The following is a 20,477-nucleotide window of genomic DNA, read 5'->3' on the forward strand; positions in this document are numbered from 1 at the left end:
TTCCTCTGAGCCCCAGGATTCAGAACAGAAGCACCAGAGAGCAGATGGGTAAGATTGGGGGTGGGGAGGACCTTTCAATCTTTACCTGTTGTTTTATTTGGGGGCCACATCCAGTGGTGATCAGGGCTTACTCCTGACTCTACTCATGGGTCACTTCCGGTGGGGCTTGGGGTGCTGGAGATTGAACCCAGGTGGGCTGCCTGCAAGGCAAGTGTCTTAGCCTCTGCACTATCTCTTGGCCCCTGCCCAGACCTACCTAATCACCCTCAGTAAGAAGCTCAGAGGTTAGGGCGGAAGAGCCTGGAGAGAGAGTACAGGGTTCAAGGAACTGGCTTTGCAGGCGGCAGACCCAGTTCAATCTCCAGCAGCCCATATGGTCCTGCCAGGTGTGACCCCCAAGTACAGAGCTAAGAGTAAGTGCTGAGCATTGCCGAGTGTGGCACCCACAACACCCCCTCAAAACAATTCAGCAGGCGAGAACTACAGGTTGTCTCAGTATCTTGGCCCCAAAAATCATGTCCCTGAGGAAAGTGTAAGATTCTGGTCCCTGAATGCATCACTGGAACCAGCCCAGGGACTTCCAGCTTGTCGGGAAATTGAGAGGAGCTGGGTGGGGCAGAGAACATCTGACCGCTGGGACCTATTTTGAGCACCAGGGAACTGTGAGAGCCGCATGGTCACAATGACAAGGCGTCTGCCCCAAGCTCCTGATGGCCTCACTCCTGCTCTTCAGGGCAGGCACAGACGTGGGCACTAGTCCGCAGCTTCCTCTTGCAGGTCTTTTTCTGGCTCACAGACACTGTGTGTGTTTGGTGTGTGTGTGTGTGTGTGTGTGTGTGTGTGTTTGTGTGTGTGTGTTGTGTGTGTGTGTGTTGACCCATCCATATGTACTGGGATTGAACAAAAGTGCTTTTATTGGCCCCCTGGCCCTTCTCCCAGGTCAGAGAGAGAAGTCTGAGGTGTTCCCGGGCTCTGACCCTGGGTGGAGGGAGACAGAGGGGAGGGGGAGGGCCCCAACAGGCCATGGGGAGAGTCACCGTGGGAACAGGGGCAGTGGGAGCCGAATCTCTCCGTCCTCGGGTGTCCTGCCCTGTCCTAAGAACCAAACGTCCGCTGACTCGCCTGCAGAAGATGGGGTCACAGGCCGGCCTGCAGGGAGCCAGCCCACCCCAGCCCCCGGGTTAACGCTCCTCAGGCTCAGATGCACTCAGAGAAGCACGTGGGCACCGAGAGATGAGCCAGAATCAGAAAGACGTCCGGGCTTGGGAAGGCGGCTGACGCTAAGGATTCTGGGAGCTCAGAGTTGCAACCAAGGGGGCGGGGGTGCTGGAGCAGCAGCTCAGTTATCAGCATCTCGGTGGAGCGATGGCAAGTGGCTCTGGGACCTTCCCAGCTGACATGGCCCAAATCCCAAGGAAGACGCTGGACAAAGGGATGCTTGAGAAAAGTCTACCGCTGCTGCCCGAGCCCGCCTCACCGGAGGGCTGGGGGCTGGCCCTCATGGCTAAGAGCAGGAAGGAGGGGAGAGGAAGAGTGGCTGGTGATGCCACCAAGGACAGAGATGGGTCACCCTCGCGGGGACAGTGCCATGGGTGCTTCTGAGGCGGGGGTTCTTTGACAAGGGCAAGTCCGGGGTCAGTGTTGGGTTGGATCACCTGTGCTCTTCAACATGTCCAGGGGACAGCACCTCACTGGGTCAGCACCTGAGGCAGAGGAAGTGGCATAGTGACCAGAGGAGCAATGGCCTGAGGGAAAGCAAACCCCCATAGCAATAGAAATAGAAATATCTGTGGGGCGGTCATGGGTCCCACTCAAAGATAAAAGCCTGCCGCTAACCCCCCTCTGAAAAGGAGTCGATATTCTTGTTTTTCTTCTTTTGTTTGGGGCTATGCCTGGCAGTACTCAGGGGTTACTCCTGGATCTGCACTCGGGCATCTCTCCTGCCAGGGCTCGGGGAACCATAGAAGATGGAGCCTGGGTCCACCACGAGCAAGGCAAGTGCCCTCCCACTGTACTCTCTCTCCAGTCCATCTTTCCTTACCCTTATTGTTTCATCTCAGTTTCCATACCTTAATCTTCTTCATCTTTTAATCACTTTCACTACCTTCCTCTTGTACATATCTTGATCTGTTTCCTAGGATGGAATTTAAAAAACTAAGATACAAAGTCTATGATTTTGTATCATAGAACAAATCATAGAGAGAAATGAATATATATGCATATATATGTATGTGTATATATATATATGTATAGAAGTCTCACAATGGAGACATTACTGGGCCCGCTCGAGCAAATCGATGAACAATGGGAGGACAGTGCTACAGATATATATGCCTCTCGAAGAGCCCAGAAAGCTACTGAGAGTATCCCGCCTGCACGGCAGAGCCTGGCAAGCTACCCGTGGCATATTCGATATGCCAAAAACAGTAATAATAACGGGTCTCATTCCCCTTACCCTGAAAGAGCCTCCAATACAGCACCATTGGGAAGGAAAAGTAAGGAGAGGCTGCTAAAATCTCAGGGCTGGGACAAATGGAGACGTTACTGGTGCGTAAATCGATGAACAAGGGGATGATAGTGATACAGTGAAGATACAAACATTCACTCCTAATTTTTCGGCCTCCCTGCTGTTATGCATCAGCGTCGCTAGGTGGTGCGACCATTTGTGAAGCCACTTTTTGGGTTACTTTTTTTTTTTAAACCTGTGGGATATTTAATTAATTTATTTTTTGGTTTTTGGGCCACCCCTAGTAGTACTCTGGGCTTACTCAGGACTCTGCGCTCAGAGATCACTTCTGGCGGGCTCAGGGGACCTTCAGGGATGCCGGGGATTGAACCCTGGTCGGCTGTGTGCAAGGCAAATGCTCTATCTGCTGTACTACTGCTCCAGCCCCAGGGGAGAGGGAATCCCCTCAACCCGTCAGTCAGGTGAGGACCAACAATCGAATACACCTTCTAGCTTGCCTTTGACAACTGCTTTTCTCAGAGTTCCCTCCCATAGCACCCCTTCACTGCCGTCCCACTCCTCCCAAGAGTCGTGAGTAGGCAAAATGATAGGGAGGCTGATGCTTTGGTTCAAGCCCTTCCGGAGCGCGAACCCTTTCAGCTTCCTCTCTTGGCCCCACACTGAGTGTGGCTGCCACACTCAGGGCTTCAGTGTTTCTCCTCTGAGCCTTTTTCTTCACACTTCAGAACCCCCCACCCGTTTATTTCCTAACTCAGGCTCTCACTTGCTCTCGGAGGAGGCTGCTGATTCTGGGCGTTCTGAAACCTTCTTCTGGCCGTTTCCTCAGATGGAGGCTTGAGTGTCCCGCAGCAGAAGCAGCAACAGAAGCAGCAACAGTAGCAGGTGAGCAGACAGCACAGGAAGAGAAGCGTCTAAAAGGCAGAGGAGGGTCGGAGACAGAGGACGCAGGAAGGGCTGTTCACCCTGCATGCAGCCAACGCGGGTTCGATCCCCGGCATCCCATTATGGCAGTCCCAACCCTGCCAGGAGTAATTCTTCCTGAGTATGGAGCTAAGAGCAACCCCTGAGCACCACTGGGTGTGGCCCACCCAAAACAAACATTAAAATAAAAAGCAGGGGCTGGAGCGATAGCACAGCGGGAAGGGCGTTTGCCTTGCACACAGCCAACATGGCCGATACAGGTTCGATTCCCAGCATCCCATATGGTCCCCCGAGCACCGCCAGGAGTGATTCCTGAGTGCATGAGCCAGGAGTAACCCCTGAGCATCGCCGGGTGTGACCCAAAAAGCAAAATAATAATAATAATAATAAAAGGCAGAGGAAATGACCTCAGTCCCACAAGCTTCTGTTTCTGTCTGAGCTCATTGGAGGAGTGAAGGTCTCCCCCATCCTTATTCTTTTTATTTATTTGTTTATTTATTTATTTTGCTCCGGTCACACCCGGAGATGCACAGGGGTTATTCCTGGCTTTGCACTCAGAAATTACTCCTGGCAGTGCTTGGGGAACCAGATGGGATGCTGGAGATCGAACCTGGGTCCACCTCGTGCAAGGCAAAAGCCCTACCCGCTGTATTATGGCTCCAACACCCCCATCCTTATTCTTAAGGAACTAGGAAAGAATCGGGTACCTTGAACCACCAACTATTCATCATAAAATAGTACTTGACGCCCTCTTCGCCGAAGTGATCATATATATAGATCCCTAGAGAGCCGTGCTTGTCGTAGATCTTCCTCTTCTTCGGGTCGCTCAGGATGGAATGGGCGGTATTGATCTCCTTGAACGTTTCTGCCGCGAGAGGATTCCCTGGATTCTTGTCTGGGTGATACTTCAAGGCCAGTCTCCTGCCCAGGCAATGCCCAAAAGAATAGTGGGAAGAGGACGAAGAGTGCCAGGAAAGGGGGCTGTGGGGATGAAGGATGGATGGGATGGCCACGGAGCTGGAAGAGGAGAGTGCTCCGTGCCAAGGAGCCCCTGGGAAAGGACAGCCCAACCAGTTCCCTTCATGCTGCTCCTCGGAGGGTGGTCCTGTCCAACCCCCAAGTGCAGACTGGGGATCGAACCAGCGATCAGAGAGAGAAGGTCAGAGGGGGTGTTTTCAGGCTAGCAGGGGGCTGGGGCTGAGGGTGAACCTGTAGGCCTTTTTGACGTCTTCGGGAGAAGCCCCCTTCTTCAGCTCCAGCACAGTGTAGAGGGTGCTCCCAGTTTTTGACAGCCGGCGGGCCGCTTCTTCTACATTAGCCATGACCTGGGGCCGGGAAGAAGACGACTTACACAGGCAAGGACACTGGAGGTGACCTTCCAGTGACAGAAAAGCCATGCCTCGGGGCCTCCTGGGCAAATGATGTCTCAGGGACAAGTCTAAGACAGCAATGGTGGAGGCAGGGGGCCGGTCTGTTACCAGCAGAGAAGACATTCGCGTTCATGTATTCCCAAAGGGGCTTTCTCTCTCCTCGGCTCAGCCAGCGCCTCGCCCTGCCATGGCGTCTCACAAGATTTGCAGGACAAAGTGACTCTCAGCAAAGAGAGCAGCAGAATCATCCAATTCTCCAGCGGATTTGGATGAAAACTGGCAATAAACTCCGGTATCACTCATATGGCCAGAAGGAGCTGTTGGAGAAGAGCCCCGCTGAGTGCATGAGGGGATGAGGGGCTGCCCAGTTTGTCTGGGGTTTGTTTTGTTTTGTTTGGGGGCCACACCTGGCAGTGCTCAGGAAATAACTCCTGGCTCTGCACTTGGGGATCACTCCTGCTAGGCTTGGGGGGTACCATATGGGATGCCAGGGATCGAACCCAGGCCAGCCACATGCAAGGCAAATGCCATACCTGCTGTACTGTCTCCCTGGCCCCTGGCAAATGAGTGTGTGTGTGTGTGTGTGTGTGTGTGTGTGTGTGTAGGTGTGTAGTAGTAGTAGTAGTAGTAGTAGTAGTAGATGGGTTCAGTCGCCAACACATAGAGTTTGAAAAGAGACGTGGCTTGGTTCTGAGTGGCAGGTTTGATCCCCAGTGCCACCCCTGCCTGGGGGCCCGTTCTGGAGTCTGCCTTCGCGATCTCCAGGATTGTGACTGGGGAAACATTGCCACCAGGGGTGTGCTAGCACTGCAGCCAAGCGGGGGAGCTGGTGACCCCCCCCCTCCCACACACACACATCATGATAACAATAACAACCAAGAGATGGGCGGGGCAGGAAAGGAAAGAAATCAGATTTCCCAGCATCCTGGGGCTCCTTCGGACAGTCCTCATGGGCCAGCAGAAGGCGGAAGCCAGGGTGAGAGATGGGCTTGGTCCAGCAGCCCACTGGGAAGGGGTGGAGCTGGGGAGCCTGGGAAGATCGGGGCTACTCAGGTCCTGCAGAGGTTGGGGGAGGGATCCCCCAGGCCCTCTTCAGTCAGGCCTGAGAGGCTTGTCAACCCTCCCAGGCCTGGGGCAGGAGGGGGCGGGGGGCGGGAATGAGAAAGGAAGGGAACAGGGGTGACTTGGGGCCCAGGGAGGGAATCAGGAGCAGAACCCGGGACAACAGCAGCGTTTGGGAGTCCAGGACTCGGGACAACCCAGGCTCCAGGCTCCGAAGGGGCCGCTGGTGCTCCCCAGCCCCGGCCCCGCGGACTCTGTACCCCGACTCGCTGTTCAGTGCTGGGGCCCGCACGCCACTTCCGCCAGGCTGTGAAAATTCACAGCGCCGGGCCCAGGGGGCTACTGCGCCTGCGCACGCATGCGCCCAAGCGCCTGGGCGCTTCCGGAAGAACAGGAGGCCAAACTGGGTGCGCCCCGGGTCTTGTTTCACGCGGGAGAGCACGTGGAGTGTGGCGTTGCCTTGCTCTGGGCTTGGCCAGCCGCCGGGGGCAGCATCCAGGGCCATCCAGGTGCCAGGGGGAGGCAGCCGTCCTCCCGATTGCACTCTGGACGTGCAGATCAGCCAGAGGAGCGGGAAGAGGCTATTCTTTTTCTCCCAGTCTTTTTCAGAATCCACTTGATCCTTTCGTTCCCTGCCTGCCCCCCCCCCCCCCCAGAAAGTGCATCCACGGAGACCCACCTCGAATGTCAGCACTCCCGAGAATCCTTATCGCGTCCCCTCCGCTGTGCCCACCTCGCCCCGACAGAGCCTTCGTTGTTGGTTCTTGCTTCCCTGTGAGTCAGTGCCTTGCGGTTCCAGGCCCCACCGTTCTTCAGAAACTTCCTTTAAATACGCGGCTGTACCCCGAAGAGGCACCACCTCCTCTGTACTATATAGTGGTGCAACAAGACTGCACTTGCTAGACTCCAGATGGGATGGGTGGGTTCTGTCAGGCTATGTTAAATTGGGGCCAGAGAGTACAATGGGTAGGGCGCTTGCCTTGCATGCTGTCTGACTGGGATTCAATCTCGAGCATCCCCTATGGTCCTCCAAGCGCCACCAGGAGTAATTCCTGAGTGCAGGGCCAGAAGTGACCCCTGAGCATCATTGGATGTGACCCAAAAACTAAGAACAGACATATGAAGTTATTCCAACCTTAATAATAACTTTATAATAAAAAATAATTTTGGCCACACCCCACAGTGCTCAGGGGCTATATCCTAGCTCTGTGCACAGCAGTGAGTGACCCCTGGCAGTGTTGGGGAGAGGGGCACATATGAGGTGTTGGGGATCAAACCAGGCTCAGTCGTATGCAAGGCAAATGCCCGACATAATATCTCTCCAACCCTATAATGAAAAATTTAATTGACAGATGTTTAAATCCCCACCCCTCCTTCTAGGCTATACATTTCTCAAAGTGAGATATTGGATCAAAGGGTTTTGTGGCTCTTTTTTTTGGGTCACACCTGGCGATGCACAGGGGTTACTCCTGGCTCATGCACTCAGGAATTTCTCCTGGCGATGCTCAGGGGACCATATGGGATGCTGGGAATTCAACCTGGGTCGGCCGCGTGCAAGGCAAACGCTCTACCCGCTGTGCTATAGCTCCAGCCCCGTTCTGTGGCTCTTGGTACATAGTCTAACCCTCTTCCCAGAAAGGACCTAAAAGGACCAGTTTCCGCCCTGCCACTGTGCCTGGCACCTGTGGGCTCCCTGTTCCCCTTCAGCTCCTGTCACCTCCTGCAGGAGGCAGTGTTTGTGCCTTTTAGAGCACAGCTCCCAGACGTTTCTTTTTTTTTTTTTTTTGTTTTTTTTTTTTTTGGCTTTTTGGGTCACACCTGGCGATGCACAGGGGTTACTCCTGGCTCTGCACTCAGGAGTTACTCCTGGCGGTGCTCAGGGAACCATATGGGATGCTGGGAATCGAACCCAGGTCGGCCACGTGCAAGGCAAATGCCCTACCTGCTGTGCTATCGCTCCAGCCCCTATGCTTCTTTTCTTGAGAGAGTGGCACTCAGTTCCTTGTAGAGCATGTCACTGGAGAAGCCTTATCATTTCAGTAATCTCTCTCTGTTCCCCTCTTTGACTTTTTTTCTTTTTCTTTTATGTTTTTTGGACCATAATCAGTGGTGAGCAGGGGTTATTCCTGGCACCTACCCATTGTAACTTCACCCAGACCCCACCATCATTCATTTCCCTCTTCTTGGTGGCTGTATGTGACCTGTCTGTGTATAACCCAGTGCTTCCACCCAGAGATGGGTTCATTTGACCAAACAGGGGCATTACTAGGCCTGAATTAGTTGATTTCTACAAATCTGTGATCCCTGGTAGATAATAGAGATAAAAATCTTTGTCTTAACCCACCCCCTTCCTAGGCTCTCTGTCCGTGAGTTTAGAGGTTCATCATCCGACATATACTTTTGGGGTGTGTGTGTGTGTGTGTGTGTGTGTGTGTGTGTGTGTGTGTGTGTACTGTATCAGCTTTCTCTCACTAGCCTCCCATCTTTCATCCCCATCCCAGGGTAACAGACCTGGCCCTGGCCCAGCCAGCAAAATGCTCAGCTCTCCCTTGCCCAGAGAGAGAGGAGGGCCAGGGGAGTAAGGTCCTGGACCTATCCCATACCTAAGTCGAGCCTGCACCTCGGCCTTAGTTCGAGCTCCTGCAGTCCCAGCCCCCTGGCTCCTGCCACCCCTGCTTTCCTGTCCGTTTTGTGCTTTTTCACTCTGTTGTGGTGCCCAGGATGGCACTCAGGGCCTCACCATCAGGCCCTAGGCTTCCGCTGAGCCCCATCCCTGGCCCCTCTGGTCGACTTTGAAGACTTCCTGTTCCTTCTTGGTTCACAGCCTCTGGCCAAGGTCACTTTCGCTGTCCAGGGATTCCTCCCCAGCTGACTTGCCATTCTTGGGGGGCCCCAGTGCCTCACCTCCCCAGAGAACCCTTCATTGACCTCCTCCCCCACTCACCTCACCTCGGCCCCAGTAACATCCTTTCTTTTTATTTTTTTTTCCTTGCTTTTTGGATCATACCCTGCGATGCACAGGGGTTACTCCTGGCTCTGCACTCAGGAATCACTCCGGGCAGTACTCAGGGAACCATGTGGGATGCTGGGAATTGAACCCGGGTTGGCCGCGTGCAAGGCAAACTTCCTACCTGCTGTGCTATCGCTCCAGCCCCCCAGTAACATCCTTTCCACCCTCACCTTACTCTATGTTTATTTGCATGTTGCTTTCCTTTCATTTCCTCTATTTGGGGAACATATCCAAGGTCCACACCTGCTGGTGCTTGGGGTATTCCTGGCTCTGGGCTCAGGAGAGGTCCCTGGTGGTGCTCGGTGAACCATATGCAGTCCTGGGGATCAGAGTGAGCCGCATGCAAGGCCTTACCCCGCCCCACCCCCACCCTGTGCTATCTCTGGGGCCCTCTTTTTTTTTTGGGGGGGGGCAGTCACATCAAGCAGTGGTCAGGGCTTACTCCTGGCTCTGTATTCAGGAGTTACTCTTGGTGGGCTGAGGGGACCATACGGAATGCTGGGGAATCGAACCTGAGTCAGCCTAGTGCAAGACAAACGCCCTACTCGCTCTACTATGCCTCTGGCCCTGGCCCTCTCTTCCTTAACAAGGTGATGTTGGCTTACCAGACTATAAGCCTTCGCACCTCCTGCTAAAGTATGTTACTGGGGTCAGGGAGAGAGCTCAAAGGGCACGCAGAGACCTAGGCCCCGGCTTAATCCCTGGCACATCACTGGGTAGTGGCCCCCAAGCATAGAGTAAGGAGTAACCCCCAAGTGTCATTGCATCTGACCCCCCAAAATGTGTGTTAACCATACCACCACACCACCCTCCACCTTCATCCACTAGACACCCCACCCACCCACCCAGCCTGTCAATTTTCCCCCACCTTAGTTCAGCTTTCAGAGTTCAAGGACGTGCCCTCAGTTGCCTCTTCCTGTTCCTGCTTTATTTCTTTAAATAATACTGAGGTATGAGGTGCCGGACTTTTTGTCTTTCTCTTTTTGACTAATTTTGCTTAATAGGACCCTCTTCAATTCTATTCCTTTTTTTTTTTTTTTTTTTTTTTTTGCTTTTTGAGTCACACCTAGTGTTGCACAGGGGTTACTCCTGGCTCTGCACTCAGGAATTACTCCTGGCAGTGCTCGGGGGACCATATGGGATGCTGGGAATTCAACCCAGGTCGGCCGCGTGCAAGGCAAATGCCCTACCCTCCGTCCCACCTATTCCTATTTTGAAGGTTGGATTCATTGTTTGTGCTCAGAGATCAGTTCTGGCTCAGAGATCAGTTCTGGCTCTGTGCTCAGGGATCACTCCTAGTGGGGTTCTAGGGACCATGTGCTGGGAATCGAACCTGGGTCAGCCGCATGCAAGGCAAGTGCCCTCCCCACCACATCTTCTTTATCCACTTACCCATCATCGGGCCTTTGGGCTGTTTCTGCATTTCAGCTCTTCTAAATAGTGTTGCAGTGAACAGAAGTAGTTGGCATGTCTTGTCAGATGAATGTTCTTGTTTTCTTTGGGTAGATACCTAGAAATGGAATTGCTGAACCATATGGTAAATCCATTTTTAATCTTTCGAGACATCTCCATACTGCTCTCTGCAGGGACCACAACAATAACAACAGTTTGCCCTCCCACCCATGGTGAGTGCAGCTTCCTGGTTCTCAATACTTTGCCCACAGTTGCTGTTTCTAGTCCTCTTCAGCCAGACTATTCTCCCAGGTAAGAAGTGGTAGGGGTCGCATTATAAGTCTGTGATAATAAGGGATAACAACATAGAGTGACTGCACTCATTTGTAAGATAAAAATAACAAAAAACATAGTGTGCGAATCATATCGAAAGACAGTAGAAATGAACACCAGAAGGACTGGCCCATGGTAGGAAACTTGCCACCGAGGGGAGGGGCAGAGCATTTAGGACAGACAAGAGACGGAGAAGAGCCCACTAGGACAGTGATAGCGGGAGATGATCACTCTGGACACAAACTGGGTGCTGAAAGGAAGGAAAGTGATATGCATGATACCCTTTCAGTAACAGTACTGCAAAACACAGCTCCTAAAAGGAAAATACCAGAGCAAAAGAGAGAAAGAAGAAAAATGTCGCCATAGAGGCAGGCTGGGAGAAGTGGTGTGAGAGAAACTGGGGATACTGGTGACGGGATATGTGCCCTGGTGAAGAGATGGGCATTGGAACACTGTGTGACCAAAACCCGACCATGAGCAGCTTGTAACTGTATATCTTATGGCGATTCAATAAAAAGAAAGTGTTGACAAACATTTTTCTCCTGTGCCATTGGCCATCTGCATATGTTTTTGTCTGATGTCTGTTCAGTTCTTCTCCCACCTTTTGATGGGCTTGTTTTCTTCTCTTGGGGGGGGGGTGCGGGGGGACAGGGGAGAGGGTGCCATTCCAGGATTCGCTCTGGGAGTCCTAGTTTGCAATCAGAGCTCACTTCTGGCTGTGCTCAGGGGGACCAAACATGGTGTAGTGATTGAACCCAGGCCAGATATGTGCAAGGCTGGACTACCTCTCTGGTTCTTTTACTTCTTTTTTATTTAAAAAATTAGGTTTGGGAGCTGGAGAGATAGCACAGCGTGTAGGGCTAGGGTGTTAGCCTTGCACACGGCCGACCCGGGTTCGATTCCCAGCATCCCATATGGTCCCCTGAGTACAGCCAGGAGTAACTCCTGAGTGCAGAGCCAGGAGTAACCCCTGTGCATCGCCGGGTGTGACCCCCCCCCCAAAAAAAAGCTAAATAAATAAATAAAATGATTTCTATTATTTAAAATTTTTTAAAAATTAGGTTCACACGAGGGGCACTGCGGGCTCTCGAGATCACATGCAGTGCTGCAGATCTGGTGATTTACTGCTTCGACCCAACAGTGCTCAGGAGCCACGATATCCAGACGCAGCAGTCCTGGGAGCCAGGCGGGTCCCCAGGTCAAACTCGGGGCTCACCCATCCCCACTCTATCCACTGAGCTATCCATCCACACATTTTTTCTGGTTGTGGAGTCTTGTAAGTTCTTCATACCTCTTGGCTCTGCTTCAGAGAGACAGTGTGTGAGTATTAAGGCCTGTCCAGCCCCGGTTCTGGGCTGCTGAGTGTCTGCTCTGAGGGCAAACGCAGCGGCCAACAGCCACACCGATGGGAGGAAGCTCAGAGCCTCACCCTGGCCCAGACAGGTGGTCTTCTCCTCCCAGGGCCTCTCTGAGTCCTGCCCAGCCCTCAGACGAACACATGGGCCGGGGCTCAGGGATGCCAGCAGGCAGGATATATGATTTATTTTATTTTATTTATTTAGAGGAGGTGTGATCTACCCATGGTCACCCAGAGGTCCAGCTTTTGTGGTTATCTGCTTTTTATTTTACTTAAAACACAATTTTGTTTTGTTTTGTTTTCTGGGAGGTGCCATACCTGGCAATGCTCAGGGCTTTCCCCTGGCTTTGCCCTCCCAGAATCACTCCCAGCAGGACTCAGGGACCATATGGGGTGCCAGGGATTGAACCGGGGCCAGTCATGTGCATGTCAAGAGCCCTACCCTCAGTGCTACCTTTCTGGCCCTAAAATAAACAAACAAATGTAATCACCCTGGTTACAGAGTTACAAAGTTACTCATTATTATTTCAGGCATACAAAACACCCTCAACAACAACAAAGTTTCAGACATACAATGTTCCAATACCAACCCCTTCACCAGCATCCACTTCCCTCCATCAGGGTCCTGGTTCCCTACCCAGCCTGCTGTTGGGGGGGCGGGGCACTTTCCCCCTCCTCCTTTGTCCCAGTGTTCCCTTTTCTAATTTATCCCCCACCCTTCCCCATTCCCGAGGCAAGTTTCTACTGAAGACCAGTTCCCCTATTCTTGTTTCTATTGCCTTTGGGCATTTGTTATTCTCTTCCAAAATTCCTTTGATGGGTCCCTTCATTTCTGAGAATCTGTCTCCTTTTCCTGAGGATTACCTGGCAACACTCAGGCTCACTTCTGGCTCTAGACTTAGGGGTTACTGCTGGAGAGGCTCTGAAGACCTTATGTGGTGCCAGGAATCGAACCTGGGTGGGCCACATGCCAGGAAAGCAGACCTGCTGTACTATTGATGTCGTGGGCCCCACGGTTGGCTCACGTGACGTGGGGAGGAGAAAAATGGTCACTTCCCCCCCACCCCCATCTGCTTCTGCCCCCCTGGGGCCCAGGGTTACTGGGTTCTTGTCTCATCTTGCAGAAAAGAATTTCAGGAGTACACGAGCGGTAAAGTAAAACATTTTATTTGGAGGGTTTTTGAAGGGAAGAAGGAAGAGAGAGTGGGAGAGAGTGGGTACTCAAGAGAACCCGGGCTTCTGCAAGGGCGGAGAGAGCCCCTACACACATCCCAGCATTAGACATGAAAGCATGGAAGTACACATCTCAAGAGGGGAGATATGGGCATCACCACCACCACATGTGCTCAGCCACGTGGGCACAAGCAGCACATGGGCTCAGGCAGCATATGTGCGCCCGTCCTTTGTTCAAGGTGGCCTTTATAGGGTTTCTCCAACCTGCCTCCATGTGGGGCTTCTACCAAGGTCAAAGTCGGTTGCTAAGGAGGTTACCAGTGGGTTGGGAGTGGTGAAATTTTCTTTGAAATTCCTTTCCTGGCTTTTGTTTCTGCAAGAACTTCTCTGGGTCTGTTGCTGTAGATAGGTGATAGGTGAGGGTCTTATCAGGCCTTAGTTTCTGTTTTTTTTCTTCCCCCCACCCAGATTGGTTTTCGTTATTGCCTTGGGAGGGGGCCTTCCCTATCTGCCTACATCACTATCATGCTGGGCCCTCTTTTCCCTTTTCTGTAAACACCTGTGCGGATTCCCAGGACAGATGTCAAAACTAAAAAACAAAAAAAACAAAAAAACAAAAAAAAACACACAAAGAAGTGTGCAAGGAGCTGGAGCGATAGCACAGCGGGTAGGGCGTTTGCCTTGCACGCAGCCAACATGACTGACACAGGTTCGATTCCCAGCATCCCATGTGGTCCCCCGAGCACCGCCAGGAGCGATTCCTGAGTGCATGAGCCAGGAGTAACCCCTGAGCATCGCCGGGTGTGACCCAAAAAAAGCAAAAAAAAAAAAAAAAGTGTGCAAAACGGGGTTTGACAGAAGACCCTCTCCGGCAACTCAAAATTTGTCCTCTCACGGTACCTTGAGTCAGCGAGCAGATAGTTGACTACCTCACAGCGCCATTTGGGCGCTCCTGAGGAAAATCAAGAAGCTTCTCCTATTTACCCACAACAACGAAAGTTTTAGTCATATAGCTGGAGTATACACATACAGACAGCAGACATTGGCATATTTATACTCAAAATATCACACTTTGTAACATATGCGGTGCGAGAGAGATCAGGATTTGTCATACCCAAACATCAGGTTCTGCGACTGTACGCTTTCGAGCAAGGAGGGACCTCAAGGCAAAAAGGCACCTTCGTTGCCTCATTTTGTCGATGAAGGAAGTGTATCTCAGAGAGGTTTGAACTACCAAGGTCACCCAGAGGTTTAGCTCTTGTGAACTCCAAGTTCAGGGTTCCCACTGTGATGGCTCCTCATGCCCAGAGACCCCTCCCCACTTTATTATTATCGCATGTGTGTGTACACATGCGTGTGATGTCAGGGATCAACCCCAGGGCCCCTGAGCTTATCCTTGGCCCCCTGCCAGCTTTCAAGGTCTAGGGAGCCAGGGGGAGCTGTGCACAGTAATCACCCCTTTTCCTGGGTGAGGTCAGGCCTTGTCCTCCCTCATGCCCACCTACCACTTGAGTTTTTTTTTTTTTCATTTTTTGGGGGTCACACCCAGCGATGCTCAGGGGTACTCCTGGCTTTACACTCAGGAGTTACTCCTGGTGGTTCTTGGGGGACCAAATGGGATGTCAGGGATTGAACCCAGGTCATCCGCTTGCAAGGCAAACGTCCTACCTGCTGTACTATTGCTCCGGCCCCACCCCACCTACCCCTTGAATGCATTGGCACTACCCGTGATCCAGAACATTCCCTGGGATGGACCCCGGGAGCGGGAGGCAGTGGCAGGCTGCTTTGTGGCTGGATCACCCCTGACCTGCAGCCCACACTGTAGAGTTCGCAAAGTTCACAGGGCTCAAGGTCATGGGTCCGATGGAGAGACTCTCGTGTCTACTGCTGGAGTTAGGAGGCTCAGGGGTCTCATGTGGGCCTGGTCGGGGCTTCCTTCTCCCTCTCTTCCTTCCCCTCCTTCCTCCTCTTGCTTCCTCCATTTTTTTAATATTAAATTTTATTAAAGAGAGAAGTTGCTTTTTGCCTTGTTTTGTCTTTGGGCCACACACAGCTGTGCTCAGGTGTTACTCCTGGCTCTGCCCTCAGGAATCACTCCTGGAAGTGCTCAGGGAATCCTATGGTGTGCCAGGGATTGAACACTGGGTCGGCCATGTGCAAGGCAAATGCTCTTCCCTCTGTATGATTGTTCTGGCCCCAGGTTACTTTTTTCTTTCTTTTTTGAGAGGGTGCACACCTGGCTGTGTTCAGAGTTTACTCCTTACTCTGCACTCAGGGATCACTCCTGGAGGGGCTCAGGGAACCAGATGGGGTGATGGGGATCCAACCCAGGTTGGCCACCTGCATTGCAAACGCCCTCCCTGCTGTGCTATCTCTCTGGCCCCAGAAGTTGCTTTTCACATTGTTTCTAGAAGGGAAAATCAGGGTTCTCCTCTAAGGAGATTTTCAAGTAGTCACCACTGTCGTCACCCTTTCTCTTCCCTTTCCTCATTTTCTCACTTACCCAGCCGGAACCTTCATACTGCCTCTAGCTAGCCAGAGTACCCCAACAGTCCAGCACCTCAGCAGCCCCAATTCCAAATTTTCTTTCCTTGAAGCCTTTCTTTTTTGGAGGGTAGACTACACCCACTGGTGCTCAGGGCTTACTTCTGCCTCTGTGCTCACAGATCATTCCTCGCAGGCTCAGGGTGTCAGGGATTGAATCCGGGTGAGACACATGCGAGGCAAGTGCCCTTCCTGTTGCAGTATTGCCCTGGCTCTCCTTTCGACCTTTCTCATAAAAATCATAATCTACGTCAAATGGGATTATCTCCGTGGAGGGGTAGAAATAGAGTCAAACAACCACTAATGCAGGACCCAGATAAAGTGCCTTGCATGCATGAGACGTGGGTCGAATCCCTGACACTACAAAAAGAACAAATCAGACACTCAAGTAGGAGAGAGACAGAATACCTCATCCTCTTTTTTTAAATTAATTTTTATTAGTGAAACATCATGAGGTACAGTTGTAGACTTACAAATTTTTGTGCTTGGGTTTCGATTATACAATGATCAAATACCCATCCCTCCACCAGTGCCCATTTTCCACCACCATGGATCCCCGTATCCCTCCCACCCCTATTCCCCCCTCCCACCCTGCCTCTGTGGCGGGGCATTCCCTTTTGTTCACTCTCTCCTTTTGGGTGTTGTGGTCTGCAAAAGAGGCATTGAGTAGCAATCATGTTCGGTCCATAGTCTACTTTCAACATGCATCTCCCATCCTGGGAGGATCCTCTAAACACCCTTTATTTGGTGCTCCCTTCTCTATTTGAGCTGCCTTTTCCCCTAGAATGCCCGGCTGGCCTCTAAGCCATGGAGTAATCCTCCTGGTACTGATCTTGGCTGTTCTTGGGTATTAATCTCCTATTTTGTTACTTTATGTCCCCCAGATGAATGCAATCTTTTTATGTCTATCCCTCTCTTTCTGACTCATTTCCCTTAGCATGATACTTTCCATGTAGAACCACTTGTATGTAAATTTCATGACTTCATCTTTTCTAACAGCTACATAGTACTCCATTGTGTAGATGTACCAAAGTTTCTTTAACCAGTCATCTGTTCTTGGGCACTCAGGTTTTTCCCAGATTCTGGCTATTGTAAAGAGTGCTGCAATGAACAAACAAGTGCAGATGTCACTTCGGCTATACTTTTTTGCCTCTCTGGGATATATTCCAAGAAGTGCAGAATACCTCATCCTCTTAATTCTTATTAGTGCGAAGGAAATAACCGATCAAACCAGGCGATGTGACTAGGTGAAGTGAAAACTAGTGGGTAGTTTTGAGGAGATGTCTCTCATTTCCACGCCAATTTTGCATCATCTAGTTTCCGTGATGCTTCATTATCCCGCTGCATATCCCTTCTTTGCTGCTCCTGGTCATCTTTCCGCCTCCTCTTCCTTCCTCTGCCTTCTGACTGGAACTGCACCAGACAGGGCTGGTTTTCAAGCCCGTGTTTGTGTGCTCCCCGTCTTCCTCGGAGATCCTGGCTCTACCCCAGATCTCAGCTGACCCACAGGCACTGCCCACACACCAGGCTCCATGCCACTCTCAGTGTCTGAATTGCAACCTTGTCCCCAAACGTTTCTCCGTGGATGTTAGTGTCATGACTTTCTGAGATGACAGTGCATAAAACCCAGATATCGCTGCCTCCAACTGCCAGCACCTAAATCAGGCCCCAGAGCCTTTGTTTTTTGTTTCATTTGTTTCAGAATTTGTCTTCCTTTGGATCCCCCAACCTTCAGGCACCCAGTTAGTGGATTTTTATACCACACCGACTGTCCTAATTATTCTTCCTGCCTCTCCATCTCGGACACTGCTCTCAAATCTGAGTCCTGAAACTCACACTTCCATCATGCCTTCTTTTTTTCTTAGCTTCCAGATGCAGTACAGCTTTCCAGGCTGGAAAAGAGAGGAAGGCACTTGCCTTGCATGGGGCTGAACCCCACTTGATCCCCACACTACCTATGGTTTCCTGAGCCCCGCCAGGAGTAATCCCTGAGCATTGCCAGGTGTGGTCCCCAAACCCCAAACAAAAGAGGTATTTAATCTTATAGTGAACACTGTAGCATGGTACCAACTCAGCCCTCCAAACTCACTCTTTAGTATTACCCTATCGTGAATCTCTCAAATCAACCAAACTGATCTTACTGAAATATTCCTGTTCTTTCTCAGCTCTGTGTTATTGTTCTCACTCCATTTTCCCTTATAAATAGTCCCTTTCCTTAATTACTTGGATTATCTAACAAAGCTCTATGAAGCATGGCTCTATACTTAGTACCTTGCATACAGTGGTAATTGGTTCCATTTTTTCTGCCCTTATAGAGATTCCAGCCTAGTGTGGAAGACAGACATTCATTAACATCTTTGGCAAGTTCTTATTGGGTGTTATCATATGCCAGACTGTTCTAGATGCTGGGGTTAAAGCAGCATAGAAAACAGACACAATTTTCTGCTGTCATGGAACGTACATTTGTGTGGGAGAAGATAGATGGTAGAAAAAGAAAAAGATTTACTATGTTAGGTATTAATCATGGTCACAGAGAAACAGAAAGTGGGATGGAGACAGCTTTTGAGAGGTGGGTTTGCCCATATCCGACTTGTGTTTGGGGATTATTTCTAGATCTCAGGAGTAAAACCTGACACTATGCAGGGTGTTAGGGTGCAATTAGCGGGCGAAGCAAGCACCTTAATCCCTGCACTATCTCTCTGGCCCTGGAGAGAGAATTTTTATGGAGCGATGGCTATGTTGTGTGTGTGTGTGTGTGTGTGTGTGTGTGTGGCCAGAGATAGAACTCAAGTTCCGAGCATGTACTGAAACACATTCTTAGCCCCAAAAATAGCAGTTGGTGTGTGTGGGGGTCATGCCTCATGGTGCTCAGGGAATAGTTGTAGGTCAGTGTTCAGAAAGGACTCTGAGCCTGGCAGTATTCCTTGGACCATATGTGGTGCCAGGGATGGAACGAATGTCAGCCAAAGTGGCCACATGCAAGCCAAGTGCCTTACACCCTGTAATTTCTCTCCAGGCCCCAGAAATAGCAAAAATGCAGAGGACCTGATATTTGAGGCAGAACTTGAAGCAGGTCCTTTGGGTGAGTGGGGCGAACATCTGACTGAGTGCAATGCAGGTAAAGATCTGAGCAAGGGAGTGCCGGCGGTGGGGCAGCAGGACCCCACAGAGGTCGGGGTCACTGTGGAGCAAGGTGGAAATAGTGGGACACAAGGTCAGAGGCAATGGATTGGGTCTGTCGTGGTGGGGCCTGAGTGGGCAGACAGTGACGGAACCTGTTCTGTGTTGCCTGGTCACTGGGGCGAGACAAGACTAGAGGGCAGTAAGGGTAGGGAGAGGCAGACAAGCTAGGAGGCCACTGCAAGAAGCAAAGCAGAGGGGCTGGAGTGATAGCACAGCGGGAGGGCATTTGCCTTGCACCCGGCCGACCCAAGTTCGATTCCCGGCATCCCATATGATCCCCCTGAGCACCGCCAGAAGTAATTCCTGAATGCAAAGCCAGGAGTAACCCCTGCGCATTGCCGGGTGTGACCCAAAAGGGAAAAAAAAAAGAAAGAAAAGAAAAGAAAAAAGAATCAAAGCAGATTCTAAGGATTTGAGTGCCTTTGGGAGCAGGAGATGCTGACAGATTGGATATGGGGTAAAACCAGAACCAAGCCGACCCCAGGGTTCTGGCCCAGACAAACGGAAGGCAGGACAGAGTTCTGCTGGGGGAGGATGCTCAGACAGGGGCCTGGAGATGAACGACAGTGTGTGTGTGGTGGGGGGACTTGTAGGGGGGCTCCGTTTCAGATGCAGGAAGCTTGAGGTGTCCAGTAGGCAATAGGGAGGAAAGGTCACATAGACACTTGGCTATGTGAGTTTGGAGTTCAAATGGAAGATCTGGGAACCTCATCATAGAGAGGCCGTTTATTTTTGGGTTTTTTTGTTGTTGTTGTTGTTTTGTTTTGTTTTTTTTTTTTGTTTTGCTTTTTGGGTCACACCCAGCGATGCACAGGGGTTATTCCTGGCTCATGCACTCAGGAATTACTCCTAGCGGTGCTCGGGGGACCATATGGGATGGTGGGAATCGAACCCGGGTTGGCTGCGTGCAAGGCAAACACCCTACCCGCTGTGCTATCACTCCAGCCCCGAGGCCGTTTATTTTTGAAACCGTTTAAATAGCAAATGCCAACAACTAGCAAAAATAGAGTAGTACAACGATCCTCCACGCATTCAGCCTCCGGCATCAGCAACCAGTGCTTTCTGCTGTTTCTTTCAAGCTATTCTTTCAAACCTGGAGCCTGAGCACTCCTTGGGGAGTGCAGAGTGCGGAAGACGGTGAGCAGGTAAGCCCTGGGCTTCCCCATCATTCACTGGCTGAGGAGGAGGAATTCGCAGAGGAGACTGAAAACGCAGTCAGTGAGGCAGGAGGAGAACCGAATTACGATACCCTGGAAACGAAGTTGAGAAAAATCAGTCACGATTTGAAAACGAACAAGTAACAATTTGATTGCAGTGTGGTAAGTGCTCAGGAAGAAAAGGAAATGTACAATGAGTGTATACATGGGGACAAACCTAGATTGGGAATCAGGGAAGTCCTCCCTGAGGAGGCGACATTTCAGCTGCAATTGTCTGACACCCTGTGTCTCACTAAATTCCTCTGCCTCTGACTTGCCCAGACCACCAGCTTGTTCCTGAAAGGGCTGTATGGATGGGGGTGGGGGCTATGTGTCAGCCACGAGGGGGCGCTGGGGACACGGTGCCCGAACGAGAACGCCTGCCCTGGGTGTGATTGTACTCTAGTGAGCCAGACTAGCGAACGGGTGATGCAGTGAACACGTGACCCATCTTGGGGGCGAGGAGAAA

The 20,477-nt window shown here is 51.3% G+C and overlaps 1 protein-coding gene across 1 annotated transcript; it reads right to left on the reverse strand.

Moving 5' to 3' along the window:
* Positions 1-3,213: 3,213 nt before the first annotated feature.
* Positions 3,214-4,710, reverse strand: DNAJC5G (DnaJ heat shock protein family (Hsp40) member C5 gamma). Its single transcript, XM_056125870.1, has 3 exons — positions 4,598-4,710; positions 4,096-4,309; positions 3,214-3,378 (listed from the first exon to the last, which is right to left on the reverse strand). Exons 1-3 carry the CDS (start codon positions 4,708-4,710, stop codon positions 3,214-3,216), a joined length of 492 nt encoding a protein of 163 aa, XP_055981845.1.
* Between the last annotated feature and the right edge of the window lie 15,767 nt (positions 4,711-20,477).

This window comes from Sorex fumeus, unplaced genomic scaffold (assembly GCF_029834395.1).
Source record: "Sorex fumeus unplaced genomic scaffold, SorFum_2.1 ptg000006l, whole genome shotgun sequence".
Taxonomy (NCBI): Eukaryota; Metazoa; Chordata; class Mammalia; order Eulipotyphla; family Soricidae; genus Sorex; species Sorex fumeus.

Bases quoted from the DNA above. Each gene is read 5' to 3' on its own strand.
- DNAJC5G (XM_056125870.1), bottom strand. From the start codon at position 4,710: ATGGCTAATGTAGAAGAAGCGGCCCGCCGGCTGTCAAAAACTGGGAGC. The intron at 4,310-4,597 runs GTTCACCCTCAG...TTGCCTGGGCAG, and splicing joins GACGTCAAAAAGGCCTACAG to GAGACTGGCCTTGAAGTATC. The intron at 3,379-4,095 runs GTACCCGATTCT...TCTGCCTTTTAG, and splicing joins TGAATAGTTGGTGGTTCAAG to ACGCTTCTCTTCCTGTGCTG.